The sequence below is a fragment of the Alternaria ventricosa genome (genome assembly GCF_023758065.1).
Source record: "Alternaria ventricosa strain BMP 2768 chromosome Unknown scaffold_33, whole genome shotgun sequence".
Lineage (NCBI taxonomy): Eukaryota > Fungi > Ascomycota > Dothideomycetes > Pleosporales > Pleosporaceae > Alternaria > Alternaria ventricosa.
The window spans coordinates 167,065-183,286 of record NW_026055713.1 but is presented as its reverse complement, the minus strand read 5'-3'; the positions used below and the strand labels follow the sequence as shown (position 1 = coordinate 183,286).

General features: G+C 54.0%; 7 protein-coding genes across 7 annotated transcripts; 3 read left to right on the top strand and 4 right to left on the bottom strand.

Annotated features, from left to right (window-relative positions):
* Positions 1 to 2,660: 2,660 nt before the first annotated feature.
* On the bottom strand, positions 2,661 to 3,641 carry J4E93_010647 (uncharacterized protein; the record flags this gene model as incomplete). Its single annotated transcript, XM_049348525.1, has 1 exon — positions 2,661 to 3,641. The coding sequence occupies one exon, from the start codon at positions 3,639 to 3,641 to the stop codon at positions 2,661 to 2,663; it is 981 nt and encodes a 326-aa protein (XP_049194362.1).
* A 1,200-nt stretch (positions 3,642 to 4,841) lies between these two features.
* On the bottom strand, positions 4,842 to 6,979 carry J4E93_010646 (uncharacterized protein; the record flags this gene model as incomplete). The annotated part of the gene is made up of 6 exons (XM_049348524.1): positions 4,842 to 5,418; positions 5,467 to 5,877; positions 5,924 to 6,371; positions 6,419 to 6,572; positions 6,633 to 6,839; positions 6,896 to 6,979. The coding sequence occupies 6 exons, from the start codon at positions 6,977 to 6,979 to the stop codon at positions 4,842 to 4,844; spliced, it is 1,881 nt and encodes a 626-aa protein (XP_049194361.1).
* Positions 6,980 to 7,274: 295 nt separating this feature from the next.
* J4E93_010645 (uncharacterized protein) lies at positions 7,275 to 8,018 on the top strand (the record flags this gene model as incomplete). The annotated part of the gene is made up of 1 exon (XM_049348523.1): positions 7,275 to 8,018. The coding sequence occupies one exon, from the start codon at positions 7,275 to 7,277 to the stop codon at positions 8,016 to 8,018; it is 744 nt and encodes a 247-aa protein (XP_049194360.1).
* Positions 8,019 to 8,236: 218 nt separating this feature from the next.
* J4E93_010644 (uncharacterized protein) lies at positions 8,237 to 9,525 on the bottom strand (the record flags this gene model as incomplete). The annotated part of the gene is made up of 4 exons (XM_049348522.1): positions 8,237 to 8,418; positions 8,471 to 8,858; positions 8,916 to 9,147; positions 9,359 to 9,525. 4 exons carry the CDS (start codon positions 9,523 to 9,525, stop codon positions 8,237 to 8,239), a joined length of 969 nt encoding a protein of 322 aa, XP_049194359.1.
* Positions 9,526 to 9,914: 389 nt separating this feature from the next.
* On the top strand, positions 9,915 to 10,539 carry J4E93_010643 (uncharacterized protein; the record flags this gene model as incomplete). Its single annotated transcript, XM_049348521.1, has 2 exons — positions 9,915 to 10,223; positions 10,273 to 10,539. The coding sequence occupies 2 exons, from the start codon at positions 9,915 to 9,917 to the stop codon at positions 10,537 to 10,539; spliced, it is 576 nt and encodes a 191-aa protein (XP_049194358.1).
* Positions 10,540 to 11,420: 881 nt separating this feature from the next.
* J4E93_010642 (uncharacterized protein) lies at positions 11,421 to 12,533 on the top strand (the record flags this gene model as incomplete). Its single annotated transcript, XM_049348520.1, has 2 exons — positions 11,421 to 12,199; positions 12,518 to 12,533. 2 exons carry the CDS (start codon positions 11,421 to 11,423, stop codon positions 12,531 to 12,533), a joined length of 795 nt encoding a protein of 264 aa, XP_049194357.1.
* Positions 12,534 to 14,094: 1,561 nt separating this feature from the next.
* J4E93_010641 (uncharacterized protein) lies at positions 14,095 to 15,429 on the bottom strand (the record flags this gene model as incomplete). The annotated part of the gene is made up of 2 exons (XM_049348519.1): positions 14,095 to 15,350; positions 15,399 to 15,429. The coding sequence occupies 2 exons, from the start codon at positions 15,427 to 15,429 to the stop codon at positions 14,095 to 14,097; spliced, it is 1,287 nt and encodes a 428-aa protein (XP_049194356.1).
* Between the last annotated feature and the right edge of the window lie 793 nt (positions 15,430 to 16,222).

Below are 16,222 nucleotides of genomic sequence, written 5' to 3'. Positions count from 1 at the left end.
CCCTTTTCCACCACATGCACTTCGTTTTTGCCTCCGCCTCAAGGAGTATCTGCAACGGTCCTGACTTGCATACACACATCCGTCTGTGTGCATGTGCAGCAACCATGACATCACCGCCTGTCTACCGGGACAACCCCAGCCACGCTTTCAATTTACAATTGCCGTAGCCTACACCCAAAGTGGGCCACGCAATTTAGCCATGGCTACTTCCGTAATCCGTAACAGGATGTCTGATCCGGATTCTCCTCTCGATGTCTGCTCGTAATCGGGCTGGGATAATGTGGCTGGCGGGAGGAAGAGAACCGCCGAGATGTTAGACGGGGGATTCAGGATACGAAGTTGTGCCGGCTTGGCCTGGTAGTAACTGGGTGGGTATGTATGGAATGGTAAGGTGGAGGGGCAGGCTGCACGTGATACTCTGGAGACAGCCCCCGTTGTAACAGAAGCAAGTGCAAGGGTATTTTCAAACATCATCGTGTGTTCTTTTCGTTTCAGTTTCATGTTCTGAACACCCCCTCTCACCCCACTCTATCCAGTATCTGCGTGGTGTGTTTGCGACGCAGCATGGGGGTCAGTGGGGACTGAACATCTCAAAATAAGCCACAGTGGAACACTTTCTCTGCAAGAGTCAGCGTCGCGAAATGTGACAGCTGTCAGATGCGTCGGAGGATATTTCTCGCATCGCACCTGCGAAGTTTCGGCCTTGCATCCAGACGGTTCGTGTAACACGACATATTCTCCATATCTAAACCAGCAGTAACCCCGACGCGGCTTCAATCTCCACAATCGATACATCGATACAAAACATACGTGTGTTGTTCGTATCCTCCACGGGTGTTCGTGTCTCTACAACTCTAGCGCAATCCGGCTTTTACACCTGGGCATATTCCTGGTCTTTTCGGTTCTCGTCTCAGAGCCTGCAAGACATGCAAGCCGCGGCGTAGAACTCGGGTTTTCTTTTGTTTTTTCCATCTCGTACCTGCAGTACACTACCTCGAGGCTTACGCATTTCTACCGAGCTCACTACCCGGCCGGCGATGGTGGCGCTCAAGCCACGCCTTGCCCATCCTGCATTCGTCAGCTAGGGAACGCGCTGCGCGAACGAACGCACAACTGCAGCGAAAGGAAAACCAGCATCAACCCGCCCGTCTCGCATACACGTCGTCATCGTACCCTCACAAGCGCAAACACGGCAAATTGCACATCTCAACCAGTCCCGCTCCGATCGCATCGATGCAGTCAGCAACGTACATTTTTCATCGCGGGAGTGCTAACGAAACGCGGCTTGCAAGGATGCGTTTTAGTGTGGTGTTCTGGAACGTGAACCGCGTGGTCTGGGAGATGCAAATACGGGATCGGGAATGGATTGGGATGGGATTGCTTTTGAGGCTAAGAATAGCGTGGGAACCGCTAGTGAACCGTTTTTTAAACTCCTGACTTTTATCTCAAGGGTACGACCTTATCTCATAGGTACGATGGGATCGGATGCTGTTGTGTGGTGCTGTGGAAATTGCGGTAGAGACCTCGGGAGTGTTGCGTTGCGTTTTTCTTCTTTTCGACGGGTAGGTGTTATCACGGTGCATGTTCTTTAATTGAATGCCTGTTCATTCAGTAATCATTCGGACATCTCCCGCGGTCGTGAAGTCTTCGACAACAACCTCAGCAAAACTAATCGTAAGACACCATCCACTCCGCCCAATCATACCCACACAGTGACCAACCAACTCACTACTCCCTCACCTGCCCCTCCAGAGTCCAGAATCCTATCCTATCGATTCCGATAGCCTCAGTAGTCCTAGTAGTCTCAGTAGTCTCAGTAGTCCCAGTACCACCATCAAGCGAAATAACGATCTTCAGGTACAAACTCTACCACCTACCCGTGCCATCTCTTTAACTACGCGAATATGTTCTAGACCACCCTGGCCCGTGTGTGATTATAATAGCGTGTGCGTACTAAGAGCGCAGGGAGCGGAGTCGGAGTGAGGAGCGGAGCGGAAAGCACGGAAGTGCGGGAGCTCGGAGATGAGGTATACGTAGTATATGAATGGTGGTATGGTGCTAGGGTAGGGGTTGTTGGGTTGTTGGGTAGCGAGGATTTGGGAGGAGGGAGGATGGTGATTAGTTGTGGATGGCGGTATGTAAGTAAGGGGTGAGGAAGCAGGGCTTAGGGGTGAAGATGGAGGGAAGTATTTGTACGCGTATGCGTATGTGTGTGTGTAGGGACGTAATGGTATCGTAGGTTGATAGGTCACAGCTGGAGAAGGATTGACGTTCGTTGGATAAGACAATGTTGGAATACGGTTGCCATTATCCACGTTCTAACAGGAAAGTGTAGTAAAAGAGTATCTCTCAAACTATGTTGGTGATATGGTGATACCACATCCTCGAGTCCAAACAAATCCCAAAGTAGAGTGATGACCTAGTCTATCATCCCCCACGACTGCCAACACAAACTCCAGACGCCTAACCCGCCTATCTCCAACGCCATGACAAGCCCAACGCCTACAACGCCATTGAATCCACGTAAGGCATGCCACTCGCTATAGTGATCCTACTGTTCTCCAACCGTTAACGCCGTACTCCCACCCATTCCATTCATAAACGCCATACTCCCCCATTCCCATCACAACCACCTCCCCCCTCCCGCTTCCCTCCACACCCTAAACACCCTCCCCACCGGGCGTAAAATCCAACTTCCCACTCGCCATAGCCCACACCAACCCACCCATAATCCCACTCAATATACACACAATAAAACACACAAACCAGACCATACTCTTCCTCTTCCTCCAACCCCTCCTCACCCTACTTATAAACCCCCTCTTTTTCTCCCTCTTCTCCTTTCTTTCTTCCGCCAGTTTCTTGGCTGCTGCCTCAGCGGTAAGGCGGGTAAGACGGTCCTTGCGGAGTTCGGCTTTTTCGTCGTCGGAGATGAGGGAGCGGGGGCGGCCGAGGGGGTGTTTGTGCGTGAAGCGTTTGGTGTAGAGGCCGGATGAGTGGTTGTTGGTAGAGGGATAAGGGGTGGTGGGAGTGGGGGGATAGCCGTCGGAGGAGAGGGACTCAGGTACCATTTTTGTCTCTGAGATGGCGTGGTCGCGCCAGGCGGCGTGCCGACTATCCAGCGTACCATCTTTAGACCATTCGATGACATCGTCGATGGCGGCTGTGAGACCATCGCCTTCAAGACTGTACGTCAGCGCCTCCCAGAGCTGGAGGTCGATTTTGCGGATATCGACGCCGGCCGTGGAAAGCGTGTCTGCGATTTTTTGCCAGGAGTTCTTGGCAGAGGGATCGACACCAGATAGGCTCGCTGGATTCCGAACGTAGAGCCAGGATTGTGCCAAGTCCACAAAACTGTCGAGGGAGATGGCGGTTTGCTTTACGCCGAGGCCGACGGTGTGGTTGTAGAGGACGAGGTTGTTGTCTTTGCTGATGGGGAGGCCTTGCGGGTACCAGTTATTTTGTGCCTGCCGGGCGAAAGGGAGGGTGCGGAGAGAAGACAAGATGGCCATGAGGGCGCGGTCGCGGTCGGTGTATGTGTGGTGGTGTGGTCCTGCTGAGATGGAGTGGGAGTCGTAAAGGGTGGATTCGGGCGCGTGCTTGAAGTCGTCTTCGATGATGGCTTGGATGCGGTCGACCATGTTGCGGGTGCTGAGTACTGTGTTTGCGTTAGCAAGTAATCTGTGAGGTGTGGTGGAGAGATCCGGTTCTTGCATCCCTTCTTCGTTCAATCATCACTAGAACAGAGCTACTCACAGTAAGGCAAAGCATCGCAGACCCGACACAGCTTCAACCCCATAAACTCAACCACAACATTCTTAACCGGCTTCTCATTCACCGCAGGCACAACAAGCACCCCATCCCCAACTCCTCCATAGATAGTATGCTTCGTCCTCGGAGAAGACGCCCCAGAACTGCTTTGTCTGGACGACCGTACAGTATGCACACTCGACGAACTAGAATTCCATCCTTCATTGTCGTCAGGCCCAAGACGGTAGCCGTTGGGTGTTGTGTGCGCTTGCTGAGGGATGCTGGGTCTGGAGAATGACTTTGGTGGAGTCGTCGAGGGAGATGGTGATGTCAATGTAGAAGATGACGATGTGAAGGATTGGTCCTGGGTAGTGTAGCTATCCGCAGTGGGGGTACTGTAGGCATGGCATGGTTGAAGTGCGGGATGTTCTTCATGATTGACAGTGGCGGTCAGTGAGCGTCTCCATGCGGCTTTCGAGCTCGACTTATCAGCGGGGACGATAGTGTCCTGATGCAGCGTCAACGCATGTCTCGGTGTGATGAGTGAGTGTGCGTACCTTGCTACCATGCCGCGATGGGACGCCGTCGTCGCATCGCGATGTTGTAGCCATTGCGATGCACGGCGGTCAATGAAGCGATGAATGAAAAGAAAAGAGACACTCAGTCCATCGAAATGAACTGCAAGTGAAGACGAAGAGAGATCAAGCAGTTGAGAGATCGAAAGGCAAGAGAATCGAGAAATGGAGGGAATGTATCAAGTCGGCTTCTGGCCAATGCGTACTGGTATTACACGTCGACGAGCACCAGACCGAGTCGCTATCAGACCCCTCACGATACACACAATCATGTTCTCATCAGCACTCGACATCACTCATGTGTATGGTGCGTGTTGTGGATCGCGACCCTGGATCGCTCAACAACCACTGGATGTGTGACCCCTCATGTTGATCCACCCGAATACAGCTGAGCTACCAGACTTGATGAAGTGAAGTGTTTTGCAACGTTGTTTGTTGATTCGTAGTTGGTATTTGAACGCGCGGGCGGCCACGACGATGGTCGCTTCGAGAACTGCAATGGTGCCATCTCCAGCCTCAATTATCGTCATTCAGTGCTTTGGCATCTTCTACCGCCGCTCTGGCAATCTTCTTCAGCAGAGATTTGAAGTCTGCCTCCCTGAACTTTTCCCAACGATCCAAACCCTCGCTTGCATCGATTGATAACGTCTCGTACCCCTGTTTGATGACGGCGCTGACTTCTTGCGGGCTAAGATGCTTGGACCGCGCTTTTCCATTGCTCTCCAGCAAAGATTGGTAATGCGAAGACACATTAATGAGCGTCTGCATGGAGTCCGATTGGCCTGATAACCCGAAAGTGTCCCGGAACTTGATCAGTGTGTCGCCGCTTTCCACGAGCTTGTAGAATAAGTCGTCGTATGATGCAGGATCTGGCAGGAAGTTCTCTCCACTAGAAAGCGCAAAGGCCAGCAGATTGACAAGTATGTTGATCATTCCGTTTGATTTGTAGTTGGACTTGATGTCGCTTTCGTAGGTGGTGAGGAAGCGGACGAAGGAGAGTAGGGTCCGCCACAACTCCGACCAATGGTATGTGATGCGTGTCTTGGTTCGACTGAGATGCGAAAGGAGACGTAACAGAACGCCGAGGCAGAGTCTGGGAGTGAATCAGCGAGGCATGTGCCATATTAGGACTGAGACTCACATGTAGAAGTCAACGTCTAACCGCCTCCGCAGATTATGGCTGATGGCGTCAGACATCATATCTAGAATGACAGCTGCAGGGACACGGTCGCCCCTTACTGCCGGCAGGTAGGGCTGTCTCTGACGGCACAAGCGCACCGAGAGCTTTGACTCGTCACTGCATAGGCGTTTGGCGAGCTCTCGGTCTTCGACAAGTATCTGCAGCACGAAGAGGCTGAGGTATGTGTATAGTGCTGCCCTGGTAGACCGATGCGCGTGTTGGAACATGTAGGACGTCAAGGAAAGGTATGCGCTTAGTGGCGACGGTTCGCTCTTGTCCGCTGGAGCTGACTTGACTAGGTTGAAGCAGAAGACTTTGTTGGCGTTGGCGAAGTCGTACGTGGAGAGGAGGACGCCAATCTCTGGCCCTGGTCTTGTATATGTTAGCCAGAGCAGTGACTGCGACCCTGAGTGCTTACAGTGCAGCGAAGAGCGACTTTGCGTCATCCGGAGCCGGGACAGGTGTCGTTGGGCGGGAACTGGGAGCAAGAGCACCCAGGCCAATATAACTCAGCGTTGAGCCCAATGACCAGCCTTCGGGCATATCGTCCTGTACAGCTACATAGGCGTCCCGCAGCTTTGTACATGTATTCCCAAAACAAGCGACCATATCCTGTATGATAGCATCGTTGACAAAGTCGTCTAGCCGCAGTCTATACGGGTTCTGGAATTCGAATTTGTTGTAGTTCGTGAGGAGACCGAGGAGGTAGAGCGCGGGGAGAACTTGGGTGCTGTTGTCGCAATCTTGGATGTACTTCATGAGCGAGGGAAAAAGATCGCGATGAGTAAAGTAGCTCGGAAGCGCAGTCTGAAAGCCCGCAGCCGTTATCGAAAGAGCCGCTCTCACAGCCCTCAGGCGCAAAGGAACTGCTCTTGGTCAGCCCATCCCTCTACAACATCCACCCTATACATACTATCCCTTCCCCCCCGTATCGCCGTATCCAGCGTCGCAACAAAATCCGTCATAACCGCATCCGCATCATTCAGCCCCGTAAGAACAGCTATGATATCAGAGCTAGGATTCGTGTACTTCTTCGTGAGTGCGGCATCGAGAAAGACTGTCAAGGTCTAAGCGGTAAGCGCATGGAGAAGAGAAGGTGTGCGTGCGTGCGTGGGTGGCATGGGTACCTCGAGGGCGATTTCGTCGGCGGGCGCGCTGGCTTGCTTGACGCGGAGGATGGCCTGACTGAAGAGTGCCTGCGAATGCGCTTGCTGGTGCAACATCTCGTCCGGCGTTACCGAACTGAGTATGCGCTGAAGGCCGGTGGGATCGGGGCGGTGGAGGAAGAATTCTTGCCAGAAGCCCGCGGATAGCTCGATGTCTTCGTCGTCTTCCTGCGGATGGTTAGCACTTGGTTGGCGCAAAATGGGTGGAGATGGAGAGGACGCACTTTGAAGAGGGTTTCGTAGAGGGAGATTATCTTGGGTTGGAAGATTTCCGGTCGCGTGTCCTGCGTCAGCGGTGACGGCTCCATGGTTGTGCGTGCGAGGGACTTTGGGGAATTTATCGTGGGTGATGCAGGGCTTCAGATGGTGGCAGTCGCAGGCGCGTCGCGCAGCATGGGGAACTAGCGGGCCGGTGGGCGATCAGACGCCGACAGCCCCACCATTCACACGTGTGAAGGTAGGCATGTCGTGTGAAGGGGGGTTACTAGACAATATCTACTCGAATTATTCTTATTATTGTGAGCCGTCAATACATCCCAAAGGAAGGCGCAACCAGACCACCGGTACCCCGCGTCCATCCAACCCTCCAACCCCCCAACCACGATGCCACAACCCCTCCTAGTCGGCATCTCAGGCCCCTCCTCCTCGGGCAAAACAACCCTCTCCCGCCTCCTCCGCGACATCTTCCCCTCCTCCAAACTCTTCATCCTGCACCTCGACGACTTCTACCTCACCGACGCCGACATCCCCGTCAAGAACTCTGTCCAGGACTGGGATTGCATAGAGTCGCTCAACCTACCTGCGCTCAAACAAGCACTGCAGTACATCAAAGAACATGGTAAGAGCCCAGAGTGGCTCGTCAGCCAGGAAGACCAGAACAGTGTGGGCGACCATGGTGTACCTGAGGCTGAGATCAAGAGGTTGAAAGATGAGGTATCCGGGTGGCTGAGGAGTAAGCCTGAGTGGGAAGAGCGACGGATATGTATTGTGGATGGGTTTTTGCTGTTTTCGGAGGATATGAAGGATATCCGTGAGATCTTTGATGTTAGACTCTTTTTAAGGACGAGCTATGAGACTGCGAAGCGGAGGAGGGAGGCGAGGAGTGGTTATGTGACGCTTGAGGGCTTCTGGCAAGATCCGCCGGGTTATGTAGATGATATTGTGTGGCCGAATTATGTCAAGGACCACAAGTTCTTGTTCAGGGATGGGGATGTGGATGGAGAGTTGGATGAGAGGGTTTGCGAGAGCGTTGGCATACATGGCATGCCGAGAGAAGCGGAGGGCGATATGACGAGGTGTTTGCATTGGGCTGCTGGGTTGCTGGGGGACGTCATCAAGAAGACATGAGCAGTTTTCGAGTCTGTATTATTATATTTGTATCCATATCGCCTTGGAGCTTGACAACGCAAGAACTGCATACCCCCGATACCGTACCCAATTGTTACTACTCAAGAACGCCTATGCGCCATTAGACAATGCCCTAACCCACCAGCCATGCAGAAGTGATGATACACAAATGTCAAAGCGAAACGGCCGATTGATCAAATCTTGAAGCCGCCACCTTCCTAGGTGCTGGACTTGACCTTGTCGATGTAGGCCTGTCCCGGGCTCTCGTAGGTAGGCACAAAGAAAGTGTTGATCTGCGCTTCCTTGGAGAGCCATGTCGTCATCTGGCTAAGCTCCTCGCGCAAGCGAGTGACAGCCTGGTGGTCCATGTTGGTTTGCGCGATGAGTTCGGGCATGGTAACTGTCAAGACCTTATTAGCAATTTTCACATCTAATAACTCATATGTGCATACCCAGAAGACGCAGAAGATGCTCGCCGCCATAGATGTCAGCCAGCGGCTTTGCCGCAAGATCATCCGTCGGCGAATTGATGCGCGTCCAGATGTCGTAGAACTGTTCGCGCTCAAACCGGTACAGGAGAAGACGTCCGACGCTCTTATTGAAGTACTCCTTCAGTCCAGCTATGACTTCCTCGAGAATGTCCTGCTCGATGCTGGTGCGGTTGCTGTTGTCTTTGACGTGCTTCATGTACTCATCCAGTATGACGCCTGCAGGGTAAGCTGAAGGCAGCTGAACCAATTGCAGGTTCTTAGTGATGTTCTCCCAGTCGTCGACTAGGAGACTCTTTAGCCTGTCTGGCATGTAGATCCTGACAGCCAGTTTGTTCTGGAATGCTTCTTCCTAAGGGGAGTTAGGGAGTGCGCTGCTAAGCGTGGTGCGAATTGCTTTGATACACACCTTCTCCAAGTCATTGTCGCGCACCCTCTTCTGACCGCGTGGTGCAGCAGTGACGGAGGTTTGGCGCTCTTCGCTACCGCGCGCCGAACCTTGAGCCTTCTTTTTCGCAGGTGCGGGTTGAGCTCTTGCGGCACGCTGGGCTGCCAGCATCTCGTGCCTGAGGTTATTGGCCAACTCTCGGTTCTCGGGAGACAGCTTGCGAAGCCGATCCTCAGGAACCCAGTCGTCCCAGCTGCGATGCGTTAGCTAGCGATCTCAAAAGCAAGCCGCGAGTTTTGGAGTTTTGAGGGGGCGATTTGAGATGATGTTCCGCTGGAAATGTGTAGTAAAGGTGTAGTACGTCGGCATGAGTGAGGTGTATGGTGAGGCAAACGTGACTTCTGCAGTGGGAGACGGAGTGACAAGCAGGCGGTCGCAGACTCGAACGGATCGAAGATACGTACGTGTTCTTCCAGCCCTTGTAGTGGACTCTGTATTCGAAGCCATTCTTCTTGTCTTCTTCTACAGGCCTGACTTCGAGCACCTTGGCCTCGTATAGCAACTCATGGTGGAAACAAAAAACCTTTTCATCTTTCTTGAAGGAAGGCTCCGGCGCAGCTGCGGGCGCCATGATTGCGATGGAATGTGATGAAATTGATGTTGATGGGTTTGGTAGTCAGGAAGGAAGCGGTAAGGGTGTGAGAGATTGCACGTCCACGTAGCGCGTCTTCGTGCCAGCCTTGGTGTTCAACAATAAGGACGATACTTTGCGCCGCAAAACGGGAGTGATGGTTGCCTGGATCCTGGATATAGTCGACAAGCTTGGTGAAAGACGGTTAAGTCGACGTTTGCTTGGAGTCGTCCAGGCACGTCTCACGGGAGTTTTCTGGGCACGGACCACAACGCGTCGTCGCGCGTTCCGATGGCCCTCCTTCATTGGCGCATCCACCACCAACACTGCCGTATCAATCATATACGTGGGCACTGTCCGGCCTGAAATCGACATCTACTACTCTAATCATGCCGTCGCAAGAGGCCAAGATCCTCGGTGACTTCCTCCTTGCACCTGCTCCCTTGCGCGACTTCACCACCCTACGCGACTTCACCGACATCTTCCCCCGCGCCCACCGCTCCAACCCCGCCGTGCAGGAGATCTATCGCGAGCTTCAGCACATACGCGACAGGGAAATCGAGCTGATTCGCCAGGACATTATCGATGAGGTCAGACGGTCCAAGCAGCTGAGGCGGGAGTACGCTCGGGAAAGACGCCACGTAGACGATGCAACCGTCGCCGGACTGGACCCGATTGCGCTTCAAATGGAGCAGGAGGTACCCAACATATGGGAAGAATGCCAAGATTTGCGCTGACAATCACCAGCTCTCCGACCAAAGTCGCAAGAAACCGCACACGCTACAGACGGTCCACTCCGACATTGAAGAAGCATGCCAAACCCTCGAGGCCCAGATCGCAGAGATAGAGCAAGAGAACCGACGAGCGTTGGCTGAAGTTCAAGACGTTGTTGGCGCCCTCAGTGAGCTGCGACATGGCCGCTTTGCACCGTCGTCCAGCGGAGAAAACATTGGAGAAGAAGTCATGGCCACGCTCAAGCAACTTGAAGCTGTGTGCGATAAACCGGCTGGATGAGAATTGCGAATATCCGAGCATCGTCGTGACGAATGCACTGTACAAACATGAGGACCATGCTAGCGGTCGAAAGGTTCAGTCTTCGACTTGGATCACACACTGCCTGAGCTGGTAAAATTGCGCATTACCGCCCAAGGCTATCGACCGCAAAACGAGGTTACGCTTGCGCAGTTTTTATGCCGGTCAGGGAAGTAGTATGTCTACAGAGACGCCACTCTTCAATCGTTGACAGGAACAACACCAGCACTAGGACAAGGGATCCAGATCATCCCCGTAGATTTGGATCAAAGGATATCCTGCGACGTATCGCAGCACGTCGCAGTGCTTCCTGTCCACACCCGAATCATTACCAAGGCTATGTATCTAGGATAAAGTGAGCGCACAACGTAGCTGCCACTCCCATCCGCCGGACTTGCGCACAACGACTCTGATACATGGTTTCATCCGATCCTCATCGCGGCAAATATCATACCATAACATCTTGCCAATACCCGATGCGACGCTTGATGTGCTCATTCTCCGGTGCATCAACCACGCGTCTGTATCCCCGTTAGCCAGGACCATCACGAGCACAAGACAGCGTGACAAACCCAGTACGAACTCCAGAAAACATACCCTGTCAACTTCCATCATCCCGCCGTCCAAGTTAGCGACCCGCGTATACTGCCTGCAAGCACGCCGTGATTGGCTGCACGCACCACCGCAATTAATCTATCCATATGAACATTGTCAATCCCGCAAGTATCAACATCTAGTCCGCCGTTACAGAGATCTGTCTATAGCCAAACTTCTACACGTGTTCAGATCAGGATGATTGTCTTATACCGCGTCGCAATGCAATTCCTTTCCGTTGTCTTGTCGTCCATGCCATATTCGCAAAGATGCTCCTCCCATCTATCCTAACACTATTATTGTCCCTCATCACCTACTCTCCCCTCGCATCCGCCTCCACCTCCTCCTCCCTTAGAATAACCTCCGACAACCACTCCTTCGGCGGCGTAAACTACCCGCAACTCCAATTCTTCACCCCCACCCACCGCGACGCCACAATCCGCGAAATCCTCAAAAGCGGCGCCCGCATAATCCGGCTCTTCATCCGCCCAGATGCCCAACACCCAGATCCAGAAGGCGAGATAGGCGGCTTCGACAAGTCGCTGCTCGACCAATTCGATGACACGCTAGCAGCCATTCACCATTTGTCCAAAGGCCAGATGAAAGTCATCATCGCACCACATGACGCACATGCGCTTCGGGGTACAAACGACGTAGCCTGCGACGCCTACTGCCAGAAACTCGACGGCGCGTTCTTGGATTTCTACAGCAACGACGAATATCGCGACATGTACAAAACACGCCTCAGCGTCTTCTTCACACACTACCCCTCCAAGAACTTTGACGGTCGTTCCTGGAGCACACTCTCCGAAGTCATTCTCGGCGTCGACCTTCAAAACCAGCCTTTCTCTGGCATCTCACCCATCCCATCCGGCGAATCCTGGCTTTGTGACATCGCCTCCTATCTAAAATACAGCATCGGTCTCGACGCATCCAACATCGCCGTCATCAGCGGCGGCGTCTCAGGCCCCCAGTCCATTTCCGGGACTGAGAATTTTCCGGATTCAGTGTTTGACTGCAAGGCTATTGATGTTATTGGTATACATGGGTATTTCGATAAGAGGACAGATAGCACGGCGGGGACGGCGTGGGCGGATTTGTTTCTACCCGGCAATACGTTGATGGGGCGGGCGGAGGGGAGGAAGAAGGGGGAGGGGAAACTGTTGTTGGTGGAGGAGTGGGGGTATGTGCATAGTGAGGTGTTTGGGTTGTTTTATAAGAGGGAGGCGGTTTGGGATGGGGGGAATGTGCTGAATTATAGGGGGATTCCTTGGGTATGTTTGTCTTCTATTTCCTGCCTTCCTCCCTTTTTTACTGTTTGTGGTACTGAAGACGTGCTATACCGTACTAACAACCCCTCCCCCAGCTATACTCCCACCTAACCCCCCTCTCCGAAGGCAAATCCTCCCGCATAAACCCCCTCCACCCCACCTACACAACCTGGCCCGCCCTCGCCTCCATCCTGCGCCACGCTTTCACAACCCGCAGCCCCTTCTCCTGGTCCAAATACCTCCCCGCCCCCTACCACATCCTCGCCCCCTCCGCCGACGAAACCACAGAAGCATACCTGAGGTCCATGCTCACCGGCTCCCCCGCAACCAAAGAATGGAAGCTGGAACCAGCGGGCCTGTCTAACGTCACGAGTGTGCGGTTGAATCCGTATATCATCGAGCAAAGCGAGTGTACATTCGGCTGCGTGGGCCATTTATGTGACGCAGCGGATGGCTGTAGCCCGGATTTGATATGTAAGAACAGCATATGCCAAACCAACCCCTCCTCGCAGCCAGGGAAAGTGGGAGACAGATGCAACAGCAAGGCCGTCTGTCAGAGCCATTTACGGTGTGTGGAGGGCGAGTGTGCGGCTTGTATTGCACGGATGACCATCCAACCGGAAAAAGACAAGAATAGGAAACGAACGATCCCAGGAGACAGCGGGATGCAGCAAGAGGAAGAGGAGGAATATAGGAGGAGGTATGCGGTTAAGCCGAATGATCCAAAAGGGACTTGTTATACAGATTCCCTGCCTCACCTCTTCGCCATCGCCTCCCTTGCCAGCACCACCTCTTCCCCTTCCCCACCACCAAGCCCGCCGATATGTCTCTCCCCCTCTCACCCTCCAAACCCCAACCCCTGCACAACACCCACCCACTGCTCCGCCTCCCAATACTGTTCCTGGGGCCTCTGCACACCCTGCTCCGCAACAGACGCCTGTCTCGGCAGTCCCTGCCGCAGCAACAACGCGTGTAAAACAGGTTTCTGTAACGATTACGGGAGATGTGATTATGCTACGCAGAGGAGAAAGAAGGTCACGGGGCCGGGGGGCGCAAGGGGAAAGGTGGGGAGGGTAGCGGGGGTACCCAAGGGACATGAGAGGGGGCCTGCGAGGGTGAGAGATGAGGCGTTGAGGGTTGTGATACCAGAGGAAGAAGAGGAAGGACCGGCTGCTACTGCTACCGCTGCGGCGTGAAGTCCATCATCATCACATCAACTATGTAGCGTGGTATAAGAGCGTACTTTGCAAGGCACGGCAAAAAGACCAGTCCATCTGAATATAGATATATCCTCAATCTCGAACGAAAATAAATTCCTCAGCGCTTAAATATTTACAAGAAGATTATTTTCATACTAGTTAGTGTGTTTGGGGTATCGTATCGAATGGCCTCCCTCCATCCCTCCCTCCCTTCCTCCCTTTCCCAAAACTCCTTTTTGTTGATTGGTAATCTGTAGCACATGTACAATCATGGGATCGCGCCGTCATGACCTCGTAGAACGCATGCGCGTGAGTGTGATTCATGTCTGAGACGGGGGTCGTGGCTCCAGGCGGGGGCGTTGTTCGAGGAACTACCGTTGCGGTCGTCAGTCGGGTCTTCGTGCTAGGAGGTCACAAAGCGTGTGCCGGTGACAGGTAACTGTCGGGTCCACTGCAAGTGGCTATCCGGCAGATCACCCCATCGAAACCCGATACTTGTCATTCTCCTCAATCAGCTTCTCCAAAAACGCCGCCGCCTCAACAAGAACCTGACTCTTACTCAGCCCGCCACCCCTTACAGCAGGCACAACCTCATTCAAATCCTTGTACCCCTGCTTGATCAAATCCCGCCGCTTCTGCTCCGACAAAATATGATTATTCCGCTTCTGTTCCTCAGTAAGATTCTCGCGATGTGCCTTCTGAGCCGCAGTGGATGCCCGCTTTTTCTTCGTACTGTCTTCCACCGTAGATGCTTTTCGTGCTTTGCCATTGCGCGCGGCTTTCTTGGGTGTGTCTTTGCTATATCGCACCTGGCTCTTTTTCCGCTTCTTCGTCGGCCGGTCTTCGTCTTCGTCGTCGGATTCGGCGTCGTCGGATTGCGAGGCGGAGTCTCGTGGCCCGCGAGTGTAGGTGGTAGGGGTACTTGGTCCTTGTATGCCGGCTACGGCTCGGAGGATGTGGTGCGAAGTCTCTTCAATGTCTTGTATTGATGCCCTGGCTGCGCTCTCTGCGTCCGGGTGGCCGTTGGGTATTGAGTAGCCGGACGGGCTGTTGAAGGAGTTGTCGGTGCCGAAAGTATACGACCTCTTCAAGTCGAGCTTCTGCAGCGGTGGGCCGAATTCGGAGTGGTGTTGTTGTGGTGCCTGGCTCGCTGCCCATTGTGAAGCATACTGTGTGTCGTTGGGTTGAGAATTGTGGTTGGGAACCAATGATCCCAAGCGTTCGTGTATGAGGCCGTGTTGGGGCATTGTCATGGGCAGCGTGTTGAGATTCAGATCGGGGGCCCTGCTCGCATCGAAGCCGTTGGAGGCGGTAGACAGCTCATGGAAGCTGTGCGAGCGGCCATTCGTGTATGAAGGCTGGGCCTGGTTGAAGAGAGCCGTGGCTGCCTGGAGCTCATCCTGTGTATTGCCTAGGAAATCTGTGTGTAGCGACGAAGGGTATTGCTGGTCTTGGTGGAAGTTGTTCTGCAGCCGAGCCTGGTCTGGTATAGTGCTGGTCACGCGGTGGACGGTGGGCGGGGCTATAAAGTCTTCCCAGTTGTTGTAGTCGTGGGCGCTCGCCTTTGTGTCGAGGGCGGGTGGGAGGGCGGCCGCGTCGACGAGGTCAAAGGGATTGGTCGAGGAGAAGAAGTTGTCGAGCTGCTGGTTCTCCATGTCGCTGAGGATGGACTGGCCATTGTGGTCGTAGGTGGCGGGCGGGCCGTCGAAGAAGTCGTTGGTGAAGGTGTCTGCTCTGCGTCAGTGAGTAGTCTCGGCGCGGCGGTCGGCAAGCGTACAGCCAAACGGAGGCGGGTCCTTGTCGTTCATGGCGGGTCGTGGGAGGCGCCTGGCCGTAGCACCCGCGAGCCCCGCGAACGACTGATGCGACAACGTCTCCAGCTTGGTGGTGGGTGAGGCCGAGGGACAGACTGCTGTCTACTCTCTGATGCCTCTACCGGCTTGGCCGGGCTGGATGAGGCGCTGCTTTAGGCCGTCGACAAGACTTCACAGTGCTTGTGCGAGTGGAGGCGTCGAGACTGGCGTGGTTGGGAGGTGTTGAGAGAGTGCGCGCGATATGACGTGAGGAACGAGCATTCGCAACGGCGCTGGCTGCGCTGCCGGGATGGGGCGTCGGACAAGACAGTGCCGGTGAGCAGGCGCATCCCCAGCGGGCGGCGACAGTGAATGCGCGTGATATACTAGACAGTGAGAGACTCGGGTGTTGGATTGGACGTCAAGAATGCGTCTGGTTGCGCGTGAGAAGTTGGACCGCCATCACATGTGAAAGATGTCTTGCGCCCACCTGCTGAGCCCACTAGCGCCCACCACCTCGCTTGCTCCTTCCCTGCTCCCGGCCGCCAAGCTCTCCGAACCCTCAAAGGATGACATGCATCCACATCACATTACATCGACCTGGTTACTGTCATCACAGCATCGCTCAGGAACAGGAACTAGCTCCAACTATTTGCTCCTTCGTCCTACACGCGTGCTTCTCTGCTGTTCACCACCTCACCACCCCAATCTGCTCGGACAAACCTTCTCACCGCAGCGAGCCGTCTCGCCGGGATCCGAGTGCGCCTAGAGGTCAAGAAGGGAATCTCCTCCGCCATTTTCTTCAATG